The sequence below is a fragment of the Mytilus edulis genome, chromosome 3, assembly GCF_963676685.1.
Source record: "Mytilus edulis chromosome 3, xbMytEdul2.2, whole genome shotgun sequence".
Taxonomy (NCBI): Eukaryota; Metazoa; Mollusca; class Bivalvia; order Mytilida; family Mytilidae; genus Mytilus; species Mytilus edulis.
Genome location: NC_092346.1, coordinates 33,196,201 through 33,211,950, shown reverse-complemented (window position 1 = coordinate 33,211,950; position 15,750 = coordinate 33,196,201). Strand labels below are relative to the sequence as shown.

General features: G+C 31.9%; 2 protein-coding genes across 2 annotated transcripts; both read right to left on the bottom strand.

Annotated features, from left to right (window-relative positions):
- Nucleotides 1-4,432: 4,432 nt before the first annotated feature.
- Nucleotides 4,433-10,552, bottom strand: LOC139516278 (uncharacterized). The gene is made up of 2 exons (XM_071306283.1): nucleotides 10,484-10,552; nucleotides 4,433-8,121 (listed from the first exon to the last, which is right to left on the bottom strand). Exon 2 carries the CDS (start codon nucleotides 8,105-8,107, stop codon nucleotides 6,410-6,412), a length of 1,698 nt encoding a protein of 565 aa, XP_071162384.1. The 5' UTR covers nucleotides 8,108-8,121; nucleotides 10,484-10,552; the 3' UTR covers nucleotides 4,433-6,409.
- A 3,497-nt stretch (nucleotides 10,553-14,049) lies between these two features.
- LOC139515201 (E3 ubiquitin/ISG15 ligase TRIM25-like) lies at nucleotides 14,050-15,750 on the bottom strand. Its single transcript, XM_071304765.1, has one exon. The coding sequence runs from the start codon at nucleotides 15,748-15,750 to the stop codon at nucleotides 14,050-14,052; it is 1,701 nt and encodes a 566-aa protein (XP_071160866.1).

Genomic DNA, 15,750 nt, shown 5'->3' with positions numbered 1-15,750 from the left:
TCAGAAAAGGTATCACTCAAGGCATTGAATTTCTAGTTAAAACCAAATTTGTGGGAACATTTTCATGTCCCTTTTTGCAATATTTCATGGTTAATAAAAGCAGAATGTTGCCATGGATACATTAACAAGGAATTATTTTCCCCATCCCATGGAAAATCTATTGAAGATATTGATTACATACATGTGCATATGTATGACACATACAGTTGGGTTAATATATTAGAAAGCTAGGCATAGAAGATGATTAAACATTTTGGTAGCTCAATTTTAATTTTATTTTGTAACTGTGGAGTGCTAAATTGTTGTACCTTGTACTACATCTGGATAGACATGGTCTTGTAAATTCACGGACATATATGCCAATATAAATACCAGATCACGTTTCGTTGAATACCGAACCACGTTTTTGGTACATCAGGGTTGCATTTTATACGTTCACGAAGCGCTGAAACTACGCCAGGCATATGTAACAAACATGCCCCACATACCTCCATCGTCGGTTTATACGCCAATGTGTGACGCCGGCATAAGACCGGTTTGTTTAACTTGTAATTCTCTCTTTTTTTTTATAAAGATGGATATCTTCTTCGTTTTCGGATTGAATCGGGGAAAAATTTAAAAGTACTTTCTATGTCATTTGGTTTCTGGTGGAGAGTTGTCTTATTTGCACTTATACCATATCTGTTTATTGTTTATAGACTATTATCTTACCCAAATACATAAATTGTGTCGTTACAACTACCGGTGGAAAATATTTCATAAATATTCAGTGCAACCAAACATTTAGAAGTATCCATATTGATGTGCAAAAATAAAATTCCCAACGAAATAAAAAATGTATCCTCAATAATCGGCGTAAAACGTCAATGTTACCAATTGAGAATTCTAAAGATTGAAAAGTATAACTGAAACACTTGCAGGTAATAATAGTAATGTAAATTTGGCTACTATTGCTTTCGAGTTGTTTTTTTTTATCATAACGTTTTATGTGTTATGGTTGTGAAAGATCATTGTCTTTCAAATACAGAGTATTCCTGAAAATGGCAAATCCAGAAAAACGCTTTTAACGCATGAAGTTTAAAATGTCTTGTTTTTATCTTTTAAATTTCAATGGCTGAAATGAAGTAGTTACCAGCCAAGTAGTCAGCACTTCGGTGTTGACATGAGTATCAATGATATGGTCATTTTTATAAATTTCCTGTTACAAAACACCCGTCTGACTTATTAAATTATAATCCTGGTACCTTTGATAGATATTAACAACACTGGTTCGATGTCACTGCTGGTTGACCTTTCGTCCCCGAGGGTATCACCAGCCGAGTAGTCAGCACTTCGGTGTTGACATAAATATTAATGATATGGTCATTTTTATAAATTTCCTGTTACAAAACTTTGAATTTTTGAAAAACTAAGTAGATTACCTTGGCCGTATTTCGCACAGCTTTTAGGAATTTTTGGTCCTCAATGTTCTTCAACTTTTTACTTGTTTGGCTTTACAACTACTTTGATTTGAGCGTTACTGATTAGTCTTATGTTGACGTAACTCGCGTTTGGCGTATTAAATTATAATCCTGGTACCTTTGAAACTATTTACACCACTAGGTCGATGCCACTGCTGGTGGACGTTTCGTCCCCAGGGTATCACCAGCCCAGTAGTCAGCACTTCGGTGTTGACATAAATAGCAATGATATGGTAATTTTTATAAACTTCCTGTTACAAACTTTGAATTTTTCGAAAAACTAAGGATTTACTTATCACAGGAATAGATTACCTTGGCCGTATTTGGCATAACTTTTAGGAGTTTTTGGTCAACAATGCTCTTCAACTTTTTACTTGTTTGGCTTTACAACTATTTTGATCTGAACGTAACTGATGAGTCTTATGTAGACGAAACGCGCGTCTGGCGTATTGAATTATAATCCTGGTACCTTTGATAACTATTACCGTTTCATAGTACTACATTGGTTATCTGCATCTTCAAGTATATCGTCATATCTGATTAGAATATGTACTCCTTATATGTGGCTTGTTGTATATTCAATTCTTTTTGTAGGTTAGGGTACCCCAACAATAAGCCTCATAGTACTTCCTAGGTTATCTGCATCTTTAAGTATATCTTCATGTCTGGTTAGAATATGTACTTCTTGTATGTGGCTTGTTGTGTGTTCAATTCTTTTTGTATGTTAGGGTATCCCAACAATAAGTTTCATAGTACTTCATTGGTTATCTGCATCTTTAAGTATATCGTCATGTCTGGTTAGAATATGTACTTCTTGTATGTGGCTTGTTGTGTGTTCAATTCTTTTTGTAGGTTAGGGTACCCCAACAATAAGTTTCATAGTACTTCCTTGGTTATCTGCATCTTTAAGTATATTTTCATGTCTGGTTAGAATATGTACTTCTTGTATGTGGCTTGGTGTATATTCAATTCTTTTTGTAGATTAGGGTACCCCAGGAATAAGTCTTTAAGGAGGAAGGCCTGGGTAACTATAAAATTGTTCTCTAATTCATTTGTCTTATGTTTACACAATTGAAAATGTAAGGGCCCCTGTATCATTTGCTGAAGTCTTGTGGAAATTCCATTTTATATTAAGAGTGTATGATCAGTTAACCTATAGCACGGCCTTGATCACTATTAGTCACATATGAAGACTGTCTGCTAGACCAAATTTAGAGCTTTTTCCTAGACATCCTTTTATGGTAGTGGAAGTCCAATTTTCCTGCCCTTTATTTCAATTGACCCACTTTGCATATTCTATCTATTCTTTAACTGTTAAATTCCTCGTGGCTTCAAAATGCATGGAATATTTCCCACTAGATTTTAGGAAGCAATAATCAATCTTTTAGCCAAAATAAAGGTCTGCAATCTTAACTCAATCTGAGATCACCATGTTGACGTTCAAGTTGCTTAGTCTTTTACTTTTCACCTACCATTTTTAGAGTGGTTCATGTCGCTCAGTATTTTGCTTTTCTATATTGTGTTTTGTATACCGTTGATGTAATCTTTTGTTGTTTTTTATGGTTTTTTTTCGGTTTTTGCATTAACCTCTCTATTTAAAAAACAAACAACTAACTTTTGATCTTTTTAATATCATTAAATGATTCATTATCACACAGAACAAGGTGGTTTTAAATATACAATATTCTGACCATGGAAGTATCATATTGTCAACATAATACTTTAGTGATCTGACATAAAAATTAGTATACTTAATTAACACGGTCAATGCTAAACAAAACAAATATTTATCATGTTCCAGGCAAGATTATTACATCACTTGAATCAATATCAAAAGCGCTTCTGATGTAATGAACCTAGAGTAATATTCACGACTGTAAAGAATTTTACTATTTATGCAGATTTAGCATCCAAATAGTGCATTTTATGTCCTTTTTCATACAATCAAAACCTTAATATCTGCTATAATCCTAACACAAAAATTTGAAATATTATAGGTTCACGGAAAAAATATGTAAGTAGATTTAGTAATAGCAAATGTTTGCACCTGTCCTAAGTCAGGAATCTGATGTACAGTAGTTGTCGTTTGTTTATGTAATATATACGTGTTTCTCGTTTCTCGTTTTGTTTATATAGATTAGACCGTTGGTTTTCCCGTTTGAATGGTTTTACACTAGTAATTTTGGGGCCCTTTATAGCTTGTTGTTCGGTGTGAGCTAAGGCTCCGTGTTGAAGGCCGTACTTTAACCTATAATGGTTTACTTTTTAAATTGTTATTTGTATGGAGAGTTGTCTCATTGGCACTCACACCACATCTTCCTATATCTAATTAGTAATAGAGTCTGTTTCAAACCAGTATGTTATTGTATGGTATACCATCAACCAGTAAAATGTTACAAACAGACAAAGTCCTCAAAAAGTTCGTTTGAAATTTATGCATAAAAAGCAGCCTTCTTGGATTTTAGATTGGTATAAATGCTTTTAATACCATGTAGGTTCATGATACAATATCCTTTATATATATTTGATATAGACACATCAACTTTATGGTATTCAAAATGAAGCAGTGCAGTCAAACCTGAATTGTATTTTCAATGTACAATGTTCAAAATCAACTTATACGTCTTGAAATTATAGGTTACGAACTTTTACAATCGGCCTTTTCCTTTTCCTTATCAATATCAAATTTTTCAAAACAGAATTCCCATGATGAAGATACCCTATCTTGAATTATTAATACAATGATTTATTGGGAAACAAAAATGCATTTATCAAATAGATCTCCAATTACTGAGCATGCTCCAAATTAAGCATAACATGGATTATATGTAACAATATAGCCTAACTCAACAGAAAATTACCAATGACACATTTACCTACTTGTAGGTTCAACTTTGTAAAAAAAAATGTACAATAAAATTAAAATTAAATATTTTTTAAAATTAGAAAAAAATTAGAAATTAATCCTCTTCGATAGAACAAAAAAATTTGTTCGATGTTATAACATACGGAAGCTTTAAGAAGACAAACAAAGAATTAGAAAATATTTTTTTTAATTCGAGATGACGATAAACCATTACCGTTTTACCGAAATCTCGATACAAAATATATCGTTATCTCGATAAAATGAAAGAGTTAAATCGAGATCTCGGATATTTATATCGTTATCTCGATTTATTATATCGAGATCTCGGATTATTACATCGTTATCTCAATTTATTACATCGTTATCTCAATTTATTCTATCGTTATCTCGAAAAAACGAAACTGTTATATCCAGATCTCGGATTATTATATCGTGATCTCGATTTGTTAAATGAAGATATCGGATTATTATATCGTTATCTCGATTTATTGCATCGTTTTCTCGATAAAACGAAACTGTTATATCGAGATCTCGGATTATTATATCGTGATCTCGATTAATAATAACGAGATCTCGGATTATTAAATCGTTATCTCTGTTAAATATATCGAGATCTCGATAAGAATATATAGTTATCTCGATAAAACGAAACTGTATTTTTTAATTCGTCATTGTGATGTTATCTAACAAATATTAAAATTAATATGAGAAAAAAAAGTTCATAGCACTCTTTAAATTTGTTAACTTAATTCATTCATTTATTTAGTTTCGAAGAATAAACTAGTGGATTTCCCCAATTATTTTAACCAAAATTCCTTGGTTCAATGTATGGACGACCTGAATACCAAAACATAAATATAAAAATACTCAAGGTTATTTTTTTTATTTTCACGTTACCTTTGCTGTTCTTCATCCCATATTTATAGATATAACATGTCCATTGTTTCGCAATGACCATTGAAGGGGTTAAGGAGGACCTAAATGCCAAAATACGCCTGAAAATTAGAAAATAACCAATTTATATCGTTATTCCGATTTATTCTCGATTTATTATATCGTTATCTTGGATTATTATATCGTTATCTCGATTTATTATATCGATATCTCGATATATTTAACAGAGATAACGATTTAATAATCCGAGATATTGATATAATAAATCGAGATAACGATATAATAACCCGAGATAACGATATAATAAATCGAGATAACGATATAATAATCCGAGATCGCGATATAATAAATCGAGATAACGATATAATAATCCGAGATCTTCATTTAATAAATCGAGATAACGATATAATAATCCGAGATCTATATAACAGTTTCGTTTTTTCGAGATTATGATAGAATAAATTGAGATAACGATGTAATAATCCGAGATCTCGATATAATAAATCGAGATAACGATATAATAATCCGAGATCTCGATATAACAGTTTCGTTTTATCGAGATCACGATATATTTTTTATCGAGATCTCGGTAAAACGGCAATGTTTTATCGTGATTTCAAATTTTAAAAAAATCAAATTTTTTGAGTGTCCCCTTACGGCTTCCGTAAAAACACAATCTTCTTTCACATACAGTAATATATTTTTTTGAAAACAAATAAGGCCTGTCTGGTAAATGATATCATAAACATAAATGTATATAAAATTTTCAAGCTTTGTGTATTTTCTAACAACATGATTCACTTCCAAATGTAGCCATCAAAGCAGAAAAAATTGTATATCATTTCTATATTTAGTTGTAACAGCATAATAAATGCATTACAATTTTCATCAAAAATGACTTGCAAGATTAAAGTGGAACATATATGTTTCTATAGGTAATATTGTTTCCAAACACATTCAAAATGAACCCCTTCAGCACTTAAGACATTTTTTTTCAGATTAAACAGGTATTCAGTTTATAAAGGTTAATTTTCTGAACAACTGTTTTGTTCTAATAACTAAAAATCTCATTATTAATATTGATAATAAATTCGTAATTCATAATTCATACGATTATGGTGAATCTAAACTGTATTGTACAAGTTTACAGATGCATACACTAACTACATTCAACATCAGCATTGCGCATTTAATCAAACAAAACACTATATAAAAAAACAATTCCGTCGTGTTTGTTGCACACCAATAATATGTTCGTTTTCTTATTGTAATATAGACGTATGGGTTTGTCTAGTCCGTCTGCGTTGGTAAGTAATGTTTTGCTGACAGTTCCATCATCTTGCAATATCATAAGGTTGTTAGATCTTATACCCACAACAAACAGATTTTGGGCACCGTCAGTGGCAATGCCGCCCGGTGTGGTTAGTGATGTATTCTTAAAATTCCATATATTGTTTCCCGTTGTACTACAACAGTTAATTGTATCCGCAAATGGCACTGTGTAGTAGATTCTGTCTTTGATCGTCGTGATATTATACACATGCATTTCACACTGGATTGTATTAAGTATAGTTCCTTCCATATCCAACACTACGATTCCTGCACCAAAAACTACAACATAAATTTTTTCATCGCTGTATGATATCCCCCGACAGCTGTTTTTTAATCTCAAATTTTTGAGAACGGTTATTTTGTTTAAATCTATTATTTCGATGTATTTATAAGTGTTATACGAAACAGCTATTTGATCGGTATCTATTACTGTCAGATCCCATGGGTTTTTAGAAACTGATATATCACGGATAAAAAGTCCGTCTTCATTATACTCGATTAGTACATTGTTCCCAGCGTTGTCTGCAATCAATACGTTACCATTTGCCAATATTGCACATCCTGAAATGTACATTTCCTTTTCTTTTCTCTTAATTGTGAATTTCTTTTGCAGTCGTAGCTTTGTATTATTAACTGATTTTCTAGTTGGTACTTGCTGTCTAACTGGTACATGTATTTGGGCTTGATCCATTTTTGAATCCGTAAATGGACAATTGATGGTACTTTCATCGACTTTTACTCTAGCAAAAAAATCAACATCTTTCAGCAATGACGTAATACCATGGTGTATCTCTATTTCTATGTCGTAATTTCTACCGGAAGCTAAGGCTTTTGTTATGGACTTTACCTCGTCGTGAATTTCTTTATTCGTCTGATGTGTCCTCAAAAACACCTGTATGTCTGGTGCAAAACGTTTTAGTTGAGATGTATGTTCTTGAAGGCGTTTAATTTCTATTTCCATTTCATTTAGCTTGTTCTGTATTGTCCCATATTTTGATTTACAAGAAGTATGTGTTGTTGTCAACTCATCTAATAGTTTTCTTTCCAGATCATCTAAATGCTTATTTATAGTTTCCCTCGTATCAAAAATACGCTTCTTGATGATTTTTTCCTGTATTTCGATTCTTACGGATGCAGTCTCGCGATCCTTACGACATTTTTGTATGTTTACTAATGTTTCGTTAATTGTGTGTTCTAAGTCCGTCAGAGCAGTTGATTTCTTCGCATTTTTCGCTGCTTCTGCAAGTGGAATTATGGCGTCGGAGCATTCTTTATGCTTTGCTGTAAAGCATGCAATGCAAATAGTATTTTCGTGAACTTTGCAATACAATTCCAGTTTTGACCCGTGCTCCTCGCACTGAATACAAACATTCCTATTTTCAATTTTTCGGTAGTCTTCGATTAAGATCAAATTGTGATCTCTTGTTATTCTCAATGACTTATGTGCCTTTTCACATACATTACAAAACCCTTCGTTGCAATCCGTGCACCATTTCTCTGTATTCCGTGTGTTCCCGTCGTGACCACAGGGTCCACATGGTATAAATGAAGCCATATATCTCAACACATCTGGTTATCAAAAAAATAAATGCATTAAAAATAATAAGTTATTATATGTTATACGATTACATTGATGTTTTGCCTTATTACAATTAAAATAAGCTTTTAAGCATGCATTACCCTCAGAGGCCTTATCATCGATCATCATCTATGCATATGGTTTTTGATCGAACAAATTGTTCAATGAAACTATAATGTTCTTATGTGGAAAATAAATAATAAATTGTCCTATCTTGTTCCTCCTTGATCACTAATTGCAGAATTAATATATAGATATAAGAAGATTTGGAATGATTGTCAATGAATCAGCTCTCCATCCAAGTCCCAATTTGTAATCGGAAACCATTATAGTTCAACGTACGGCCTTTATTTTGGATCGAGTATGTTTATACCGGTTTCCATACTTGCTATTTCCATGTTTTATTACTGTTTTACTGTAATTATCCAATCACCTTTGTGGTATTTAAATACCTATTGCCTGACCAGTATAAAAAATTGTCAACACAATTTGTCCATTTTAATTGTACAATAGTTATTGTGAGAACTCATCAACAGGTGGTCATTTAACTACACAGTAAACAATCTTCACTATTCCTTAAAGGTAAAATTTAAATTACTGATAGCTAGCTTGCTTTTCTCATGTATCATGACCAATGTCCTGAATAGACTATTCTATTCAGATATGGGACATTTTAAGCCATTTCTTTTTGTGTCTCTTAATAGTCAAGATAAAAATGTCAATCAGTGAATTTAGTTTATAAAACGAGTAGATATATGTTGGCTTCATGGTGTTTTTAATTTGGGATGTATTTTAAGTTTCTGATTCTTGATATGGAATTAAAGTGTTTGTGAAATGGATTTTTTTTGGATAGCCCATCTAATTGTGAATAATTCTACAAGATGAATTATGTGTGGCTTGGTGTTTTCTTATGGGATATATTTTCATTTTATATTACGATTCCTGAAATGGAATAGTAGTGATGCTAAGTTTCATTTAATATTCAGGATCTATTACCAATGTTATTTCAACTGATCGGGCGGAGCTTACGTTTTAATTTGCACGAGGACAGTCGACTTGAAAATGTGTGTGATTACGATGATTGCCGTTATAGTTATTACTGATTTCTAATCACCTGTCATTGACCTCAAAGGAATTTACAAAAGAATGACTGGACAATGCATTGATGAGTTTATCCTAAAACACCTATCTATAGATGCGTATTGTTATGCGTTTACTTTTCTGCATTGGTTAGAGGTATAGGGGGAGGGTTGAGATCTCACAAACATGTTTAACCCCGCCGCATTTTTGCGCCTGTCCCAAGTCAGGAGCCTCTGGCCTTTGTTAGTCTTGTATTATTTTTATTTTAGTTTCTTGTGTACAATTTGGAAATTAGTATGGCGTTCATTATCACTGAACTAGTATATATTTGTTTAGGGGTCAGCTGAAGGACGCCTCCGGGTGCGGGAATTTCTCGCTACATTGAAGACCTGTTGGTGACCCTCTGCTGTTGTTTTTTATTTGGTCGGGTTGTTGTCTCTTTGACACATTCCCCATTTCCATTCTCAATTTTATGGACTGGTTTATTATGATAGATCATGAGCAAACTGGATAAACTCCGCCCAGTCAAGTGAAATAAATTGAGTAATACTTCAATTGGAATTACTGTTAAAAATTTATTTTCAATATATCAAAAAAGTACAAAAGGCTTAGTGAATAGAAATTTCAGTGCTTTATTCTTCATTATGAAAGTGGGATTTACCAGCAATGATTTATTTGTGATTGTAAGCAAAATAAATAAATTTACAACAAATATCTTTATTAGAAAGATTAAATAGTGTATTAAATGTAAAATGTCCCATACCTAAATAGAATAGTCCATTCAGGACATTGGACATGAGGAAAGCAAGCTAGCTATCATTCATTTTAATTAGCTCTGTCAAAAACAAACCAGGTAAATTTACAGGTAGCTAAATGACCACCTGTTGATAATAGTTCTCACAATACCTATTGTACAATTTAAATGGACACATTGTATTGACATTTTTTTAAACTGGTCAGGCAATAGGTAATTCCCAACCGCAAAGGTTATTAGATAAGCACAGTAATGTATCAGATGCAAAAACTACGAGATGTTGTATGATGGTATTTAGAAGGACAATCGTCAAAAATATAAAAGGATAAAAGGGTGTTTTACCTCTAGTTGGACCCTTCATTACCAGATAGCCGACACCCTAAACAAGGAGGTTGAATACAAAACTTGGGGTAATAATAATATTGTAAAATCAGAAACAAACTATTATTAAAAAGGATTATTTGATAACATTTCCAACACATAAAATAAAATAGAATAACTATGAGAAATATACTTACCAACAAATGATCACATATGAATACAGCCGTTTAGAAGTGTCATTCTACTGCGTCGTGTGATTAACAAAGACTGTCACGTGGTATAAGATACAGTGTTTCAATCGCGTATACTAGTATTTAAAAAAAAACGTAAACAATTCTTATGTACAAACAGTATTACTCGACACGAAATAGGGAACTTAGTTTTTAAAAAGTTGATAATTATATTTTTTTTTTATAAAAAGTATATCAGATAGGATTATCAGATTCAGTCTTATTTCTAAAAAAATAAAACTTTTAAATATCAACAAAAATTGTCCTGTTTAAAAAGAAGAGCAAATAAAAAACATATTTCAGTCGATTTTTATTCTGATCTTTTTTTTATTTGGATTATAAACTATTCAGTTTTGCACACCAGGTGAGTGCAACAATTGTTCAGATATATGTTGTTTTGTTGTCTTTAACCAAAAAGTTTTACATTTCAACTAAAGACGGTATACAACTGTGGCAATATCTACTAATACAGTGCACACATATTTAAATAGGCAAACAGAACATTTACTTCTTTTTGTAAAAAATCTAAACACAACGTCAGCTTTTGTTTTAAAATCTTGAAATTTTGCCTTTGATCCTTAGTAAACGAAAACTAACATTCAAATGGGAAAATCCAAATTCTAAAACTTGGTAAATTATCATCCGTTCAGGCAAATTTTTATAGATAAGTACAGTAATCGAATAGGAATTTCTCCATGACATTATTCCGTAATTGTACTTACTTGTATCTCTACAAACAGTTGCATAATTTGCGTAGCAAAAACGACTTCCTTTTAAAACAAATCCAATGTCTAGCATGTTTGTCCACTTGACGATTTTCTTACGTTTTCAACGTTTACGATTCTGAACGCATTTTATGTCTTTCAAAATAATATTGTTTGTTTGTTTTATATTTTTGGTGTTCTTAACACCAATGGTTGTATCATATCGGACATTATTCCATAGTATCATGCAAGAAGACAAAAAAAAATTAGGAAAAAAAATCTGATGGCTGGAGTTGTTCGTGTATATGAAGTTCCAAAGTCGTGAAAAAAACAATCATTAATTCATTTTCAAATTTTTGAAGCAAAAAACTGCGATTTCTTATTTCTCTACAATTAGATCCATATGTATGGAACTTGAAAGTGAAAATGAAATTGTTGTGCCTGAAGAGTGTTTTTATATTCTGATAAATCATACAAATCTTGTTAACATATATGAGATGAGTATTACTATTTTTGTGTGACAATCATTGCCTTTTTTAATTTAGCTGTTCCGTTATTTAAAAAAGTAAAGTGTACTTGTATTACCCCACAACCTTTTGATGGATATTTTCTACCTTTTCGGATTGAAATGGGGAAAAATTAAGTACTTTCTATGTCATTTGGTTTCTGGTAGAGAGTTGTCTTATTTGCACTTATACCATATCTGATTATTTTTTATAGACTATTATCTTACCCAAATACAGAAATTGTGACGTTACTTCCAGTGGGAAATATTTCATGAATATTCAGTGCAACCAAACATTTAGAAGTACCAATATTGATGTGCAAAAAAAAAATTGACAACGAAATAAAAAATATATCCTCAATAATCGGCGTAAAACGTCAATTTTTGACGTTACCAATTGAGAAGTTTAAAGATTGTAACGTATAACTGAAACACTAACAGGTAAGAATAATTATGTAAATTTGGCTACTATTGCTTTCGATTTTTTTTTTTTTTTTTTATCATAAAGCTATATGCGTTATGGTTATTAAACAGCATTGGCTTTCAAATACAGAGTATTATTCCTGACGAAGGCAAATCCAGAAAAAAAGTGTTCGACGCATGAAATTAATAATGTCTTGATTTTATCTTTTAAATTCCAATGACTGAAATGGAGCAGTTACCAGCCCAGTAGTCAGTACTGACATGAATATCAATAATATGGTCATTTTTATAAATTTCCTGTTACAAAACTTAGATTTTTTTTTTGTGAAAAACTAAGGATTTTCTTATCCGAGGAGTAGATTACCTTGGTCATATTTGGCAAAACGTTTTGGAATTTTGGTCCTCATTGCTCTTCAACTTTGTACTTGTTTGGCTTTATCAATATTTTGATTTGAGCGTCACTGATGAGTCTTATGTAGACGAAACGCGCGTCTGGCGTACTAGATTATAATCCTGGTACCTTTGATAACTATCAAAGTTAAAACAAAACGAATATATATCATGTTCCAGGCAAGATTAATATTATTCCATCACTTGAATCAATATCATTATGAAAAAAATGTAATTCTTTTAGCTGAAACAAAAGAACTTCAGATGCAATGAACCTTCAAGGCTGTGAAGAATTTTACTAAATATGCAGATTTAGCATCCAAATAGTGAATTGTATACCATTTTTTATACAACCAAACTCAATATCTGCTATAATTCTATGTTTGTGTATGGTATACCATCAACCAGTAAAATGTTACAAACAGACAAAGTTCTTTTGAAATTTATGCTTAAAAGCAGCCGTCTTGGATTTTAGATAGGTATAAATGATTTTAATACCATGTAGGTTCATGATACAATATACTTTGTATATATTTGATATAGACACATCAACTGCATGGTATTCAAAATGAAGCAGTGCTGTCAAAGCTGAATTGTATTTGCAATGTACAATGTACAAAATCATCTCATACGTCTTCAAATAATAGATTATTATAACGTTTACAATTGGCCTTTTCGTTATTAATATCAATTTTTTCAAAACAAAATTCCCATGATGAAGATACCCCATCTTGAATAATTAATACAGTGATTTATTGGGGAACAAAAATGCATTTATCAGATAGATCTCGAACTGAGCATGCTCCAAAATAAGCATAGCATGGAATGTATGTAGAAATATAGCCTAATGCAAACAGAAAATGACCAATGGCACATTTAATTACTTGTGGGTTCAACTTTGTAGAAAATATGTACAATAAAAATAAATGAAATATTTTTTTTAAATAAGATAAAAATAAGATAAAAATTATTCCTCTTCGATAGAACAAAAATCTTTGAAAAATGTTAAAACAGAATTTTCATATACATACAGTAATATATTTTTGGAAACAAATAAACCTGTCTGGCAGATGATATCATAAACATAAATGTATATAAAATTTTCAAGCTTTGTGTATTTTCTAACAACGTGATTCACTTCCAAATGTAGCCATCAAAGCATAAAAAAATGTATATCATTTCTATATTTAGATGTAACAGCATAATAAATTCATTACAATTTTCATCAAAAATGACTTGCAAGGTTAAAGTGGGACATATATGTTTCTAAACACATTTAAATTGAACCCCTTCAGCACTTAAGACACTTTTTTGTTTAAGATTAAACAGGTATTCAGTTTATAAAGGTTAATTTTCTGAACAACTTTTTGTTCTGATAACAAAAAATATCATTATTAATATTGATATTAAATTCATAATTCATAATTCATACGATTATGGTGAATGCATACTGTATTGTACAAGTTTGCAGATGCATCCACTATACTAGATTCAACATCAGCATTACGCATTTAATCAAACAAAACACTGTATAAAAAAGCATATCCGTTGAGTTGGTTGCACACCAGTAATATGTTCGTTTTCTTATTGTAATATAGACGTATGGGTTTGTCTAGTCCGTCTGCTTCGGTAAGTAATGTTTTGCTGACTTTTCCATCATCTTGAAATATCATAAGGTTATTAGAATGTATACCCACAACAAACAAATATTGTGAACTGTCAGTTGTAATGCCGCCCGGTGCATTAAGTGATCTATCATTTAAATTCCATATGTTGTTTCGAGTTGTACTAGTAGTACAACAATAAACAGTATTTGAAGTAGGCACTGTGTAGTAGAGTCTTTCTTTAATCGTCGTGATATTATAGACAGACATATCACATTTGATTGTATTAAGTATAGTTCCTTCCATATCCAAAACTACGATTCCTACATCATACACTACAACATAAATCTTTCCATCACTGTATGATATACCTCGACAGTTATTTTTGAATTTCACTGTTTTCAGAACGGCCATTTTCTTTAAATCTATAACCTCGATGTACTCAAGAAAATAAGAAACAGCTATTTGGTCGGTATCTATTACTGTCATATCCCATGGCTGTGCTGATACGGGTATATCACGGATAAAATGTCCTTCTTCATTATACTCCATTAGAACACTATGTCCTTTGTTGTCTGCAAACAGTAAGTTGCCATTGGCCAATATTGCACATCCTGCAATGTACATTTCCCTTCCTTTCTGTTCAATTTTGAACTTCTTTCGCAGCTTAAGCTTTGTACTGTCAATAGATCTTCTAGTTGGTACTTGTTGTTTAGTTGGTACTTGTATTTGAGCTTGATCAATTTTTGCATCCTTGAATGGACAGTTGGTGGTACTTTCGTCGATTTTTATTCTACCAAAGTAGTCGACATCTTTCAGCAGTGAAGTTATACCCTGGTGTATCTCTATTTCTATATCGTAATCTCTAACGGAAGATAAGGTTTTTGTTATGGACTTTACCTCGTCGTGTATTTCCTTATTCATCTGATGTGTACTTAGAAATAGCTGTATGTCTGGGGCAAAACGTTTTAGTTGAAATGTTTGTTCTTGAAGACGTTTAGTTTGCTTTTCTATTTCCTTTAGCTGGTTCTGTATTGTCCCATATTTTGATTTACAAGAAGTATGTGTTGTTGTTAACTCATTTAATAGTTTTCCTTCCAGATCATCTAAATGATTATTTATAGTTTCCCTCGTATCAAAAATACGCTTCTTGATGATCTTTTCCTGTATTTCGATTCTTTCGGTTGCAGCCTCGCGTTCATTAAGACATGTTCGTATGTTAACTAATGTATTGTTAATTGTATATTCCAAGTCCGCCACAGCAGTTGATGTCTTCGCATTTTTCGCTGCTTCTGCAAGAGGAATTATGGATTCGGAGCAAACGTTATGCCTTGTTGGAAGGCATGCAATACAAATAGCCTTTTCGTGTGCTTTGCAATACAATTCCAGTTTGGACCCGTGCTCCTCGCACTGAATAGACACATTCACATTTTCAATTTTACGATAGTCTTCGATTAGGATCAAATTGTGTTCTCTCGTTATTCTCAATGACTTATGTGCCTTTTCACATATATGACAAAACCCTTCGTTGCAATCCGTGCACCATTTCTCTGCATTCTGCGTGTTCCCTTCGTGACTGCAAGGTTCACATAGAATGAATGAAGCCAT

Coding starts and splice junctions, on each gene's coding strand:
- LOC139516278 (XM_071306283.1), bottom strand. CDS start 8,107: ATGGCTTCATTTATACCATGTGGACCCTGTGGTCACGACGGGAACACA.
- LOC139515201 (XM_071304765.1), bottom strand. CDS start 15,750: ATGGCTTCATTCATTCTATGTGAACCTTGCAGTCACGAAGGGAACACG.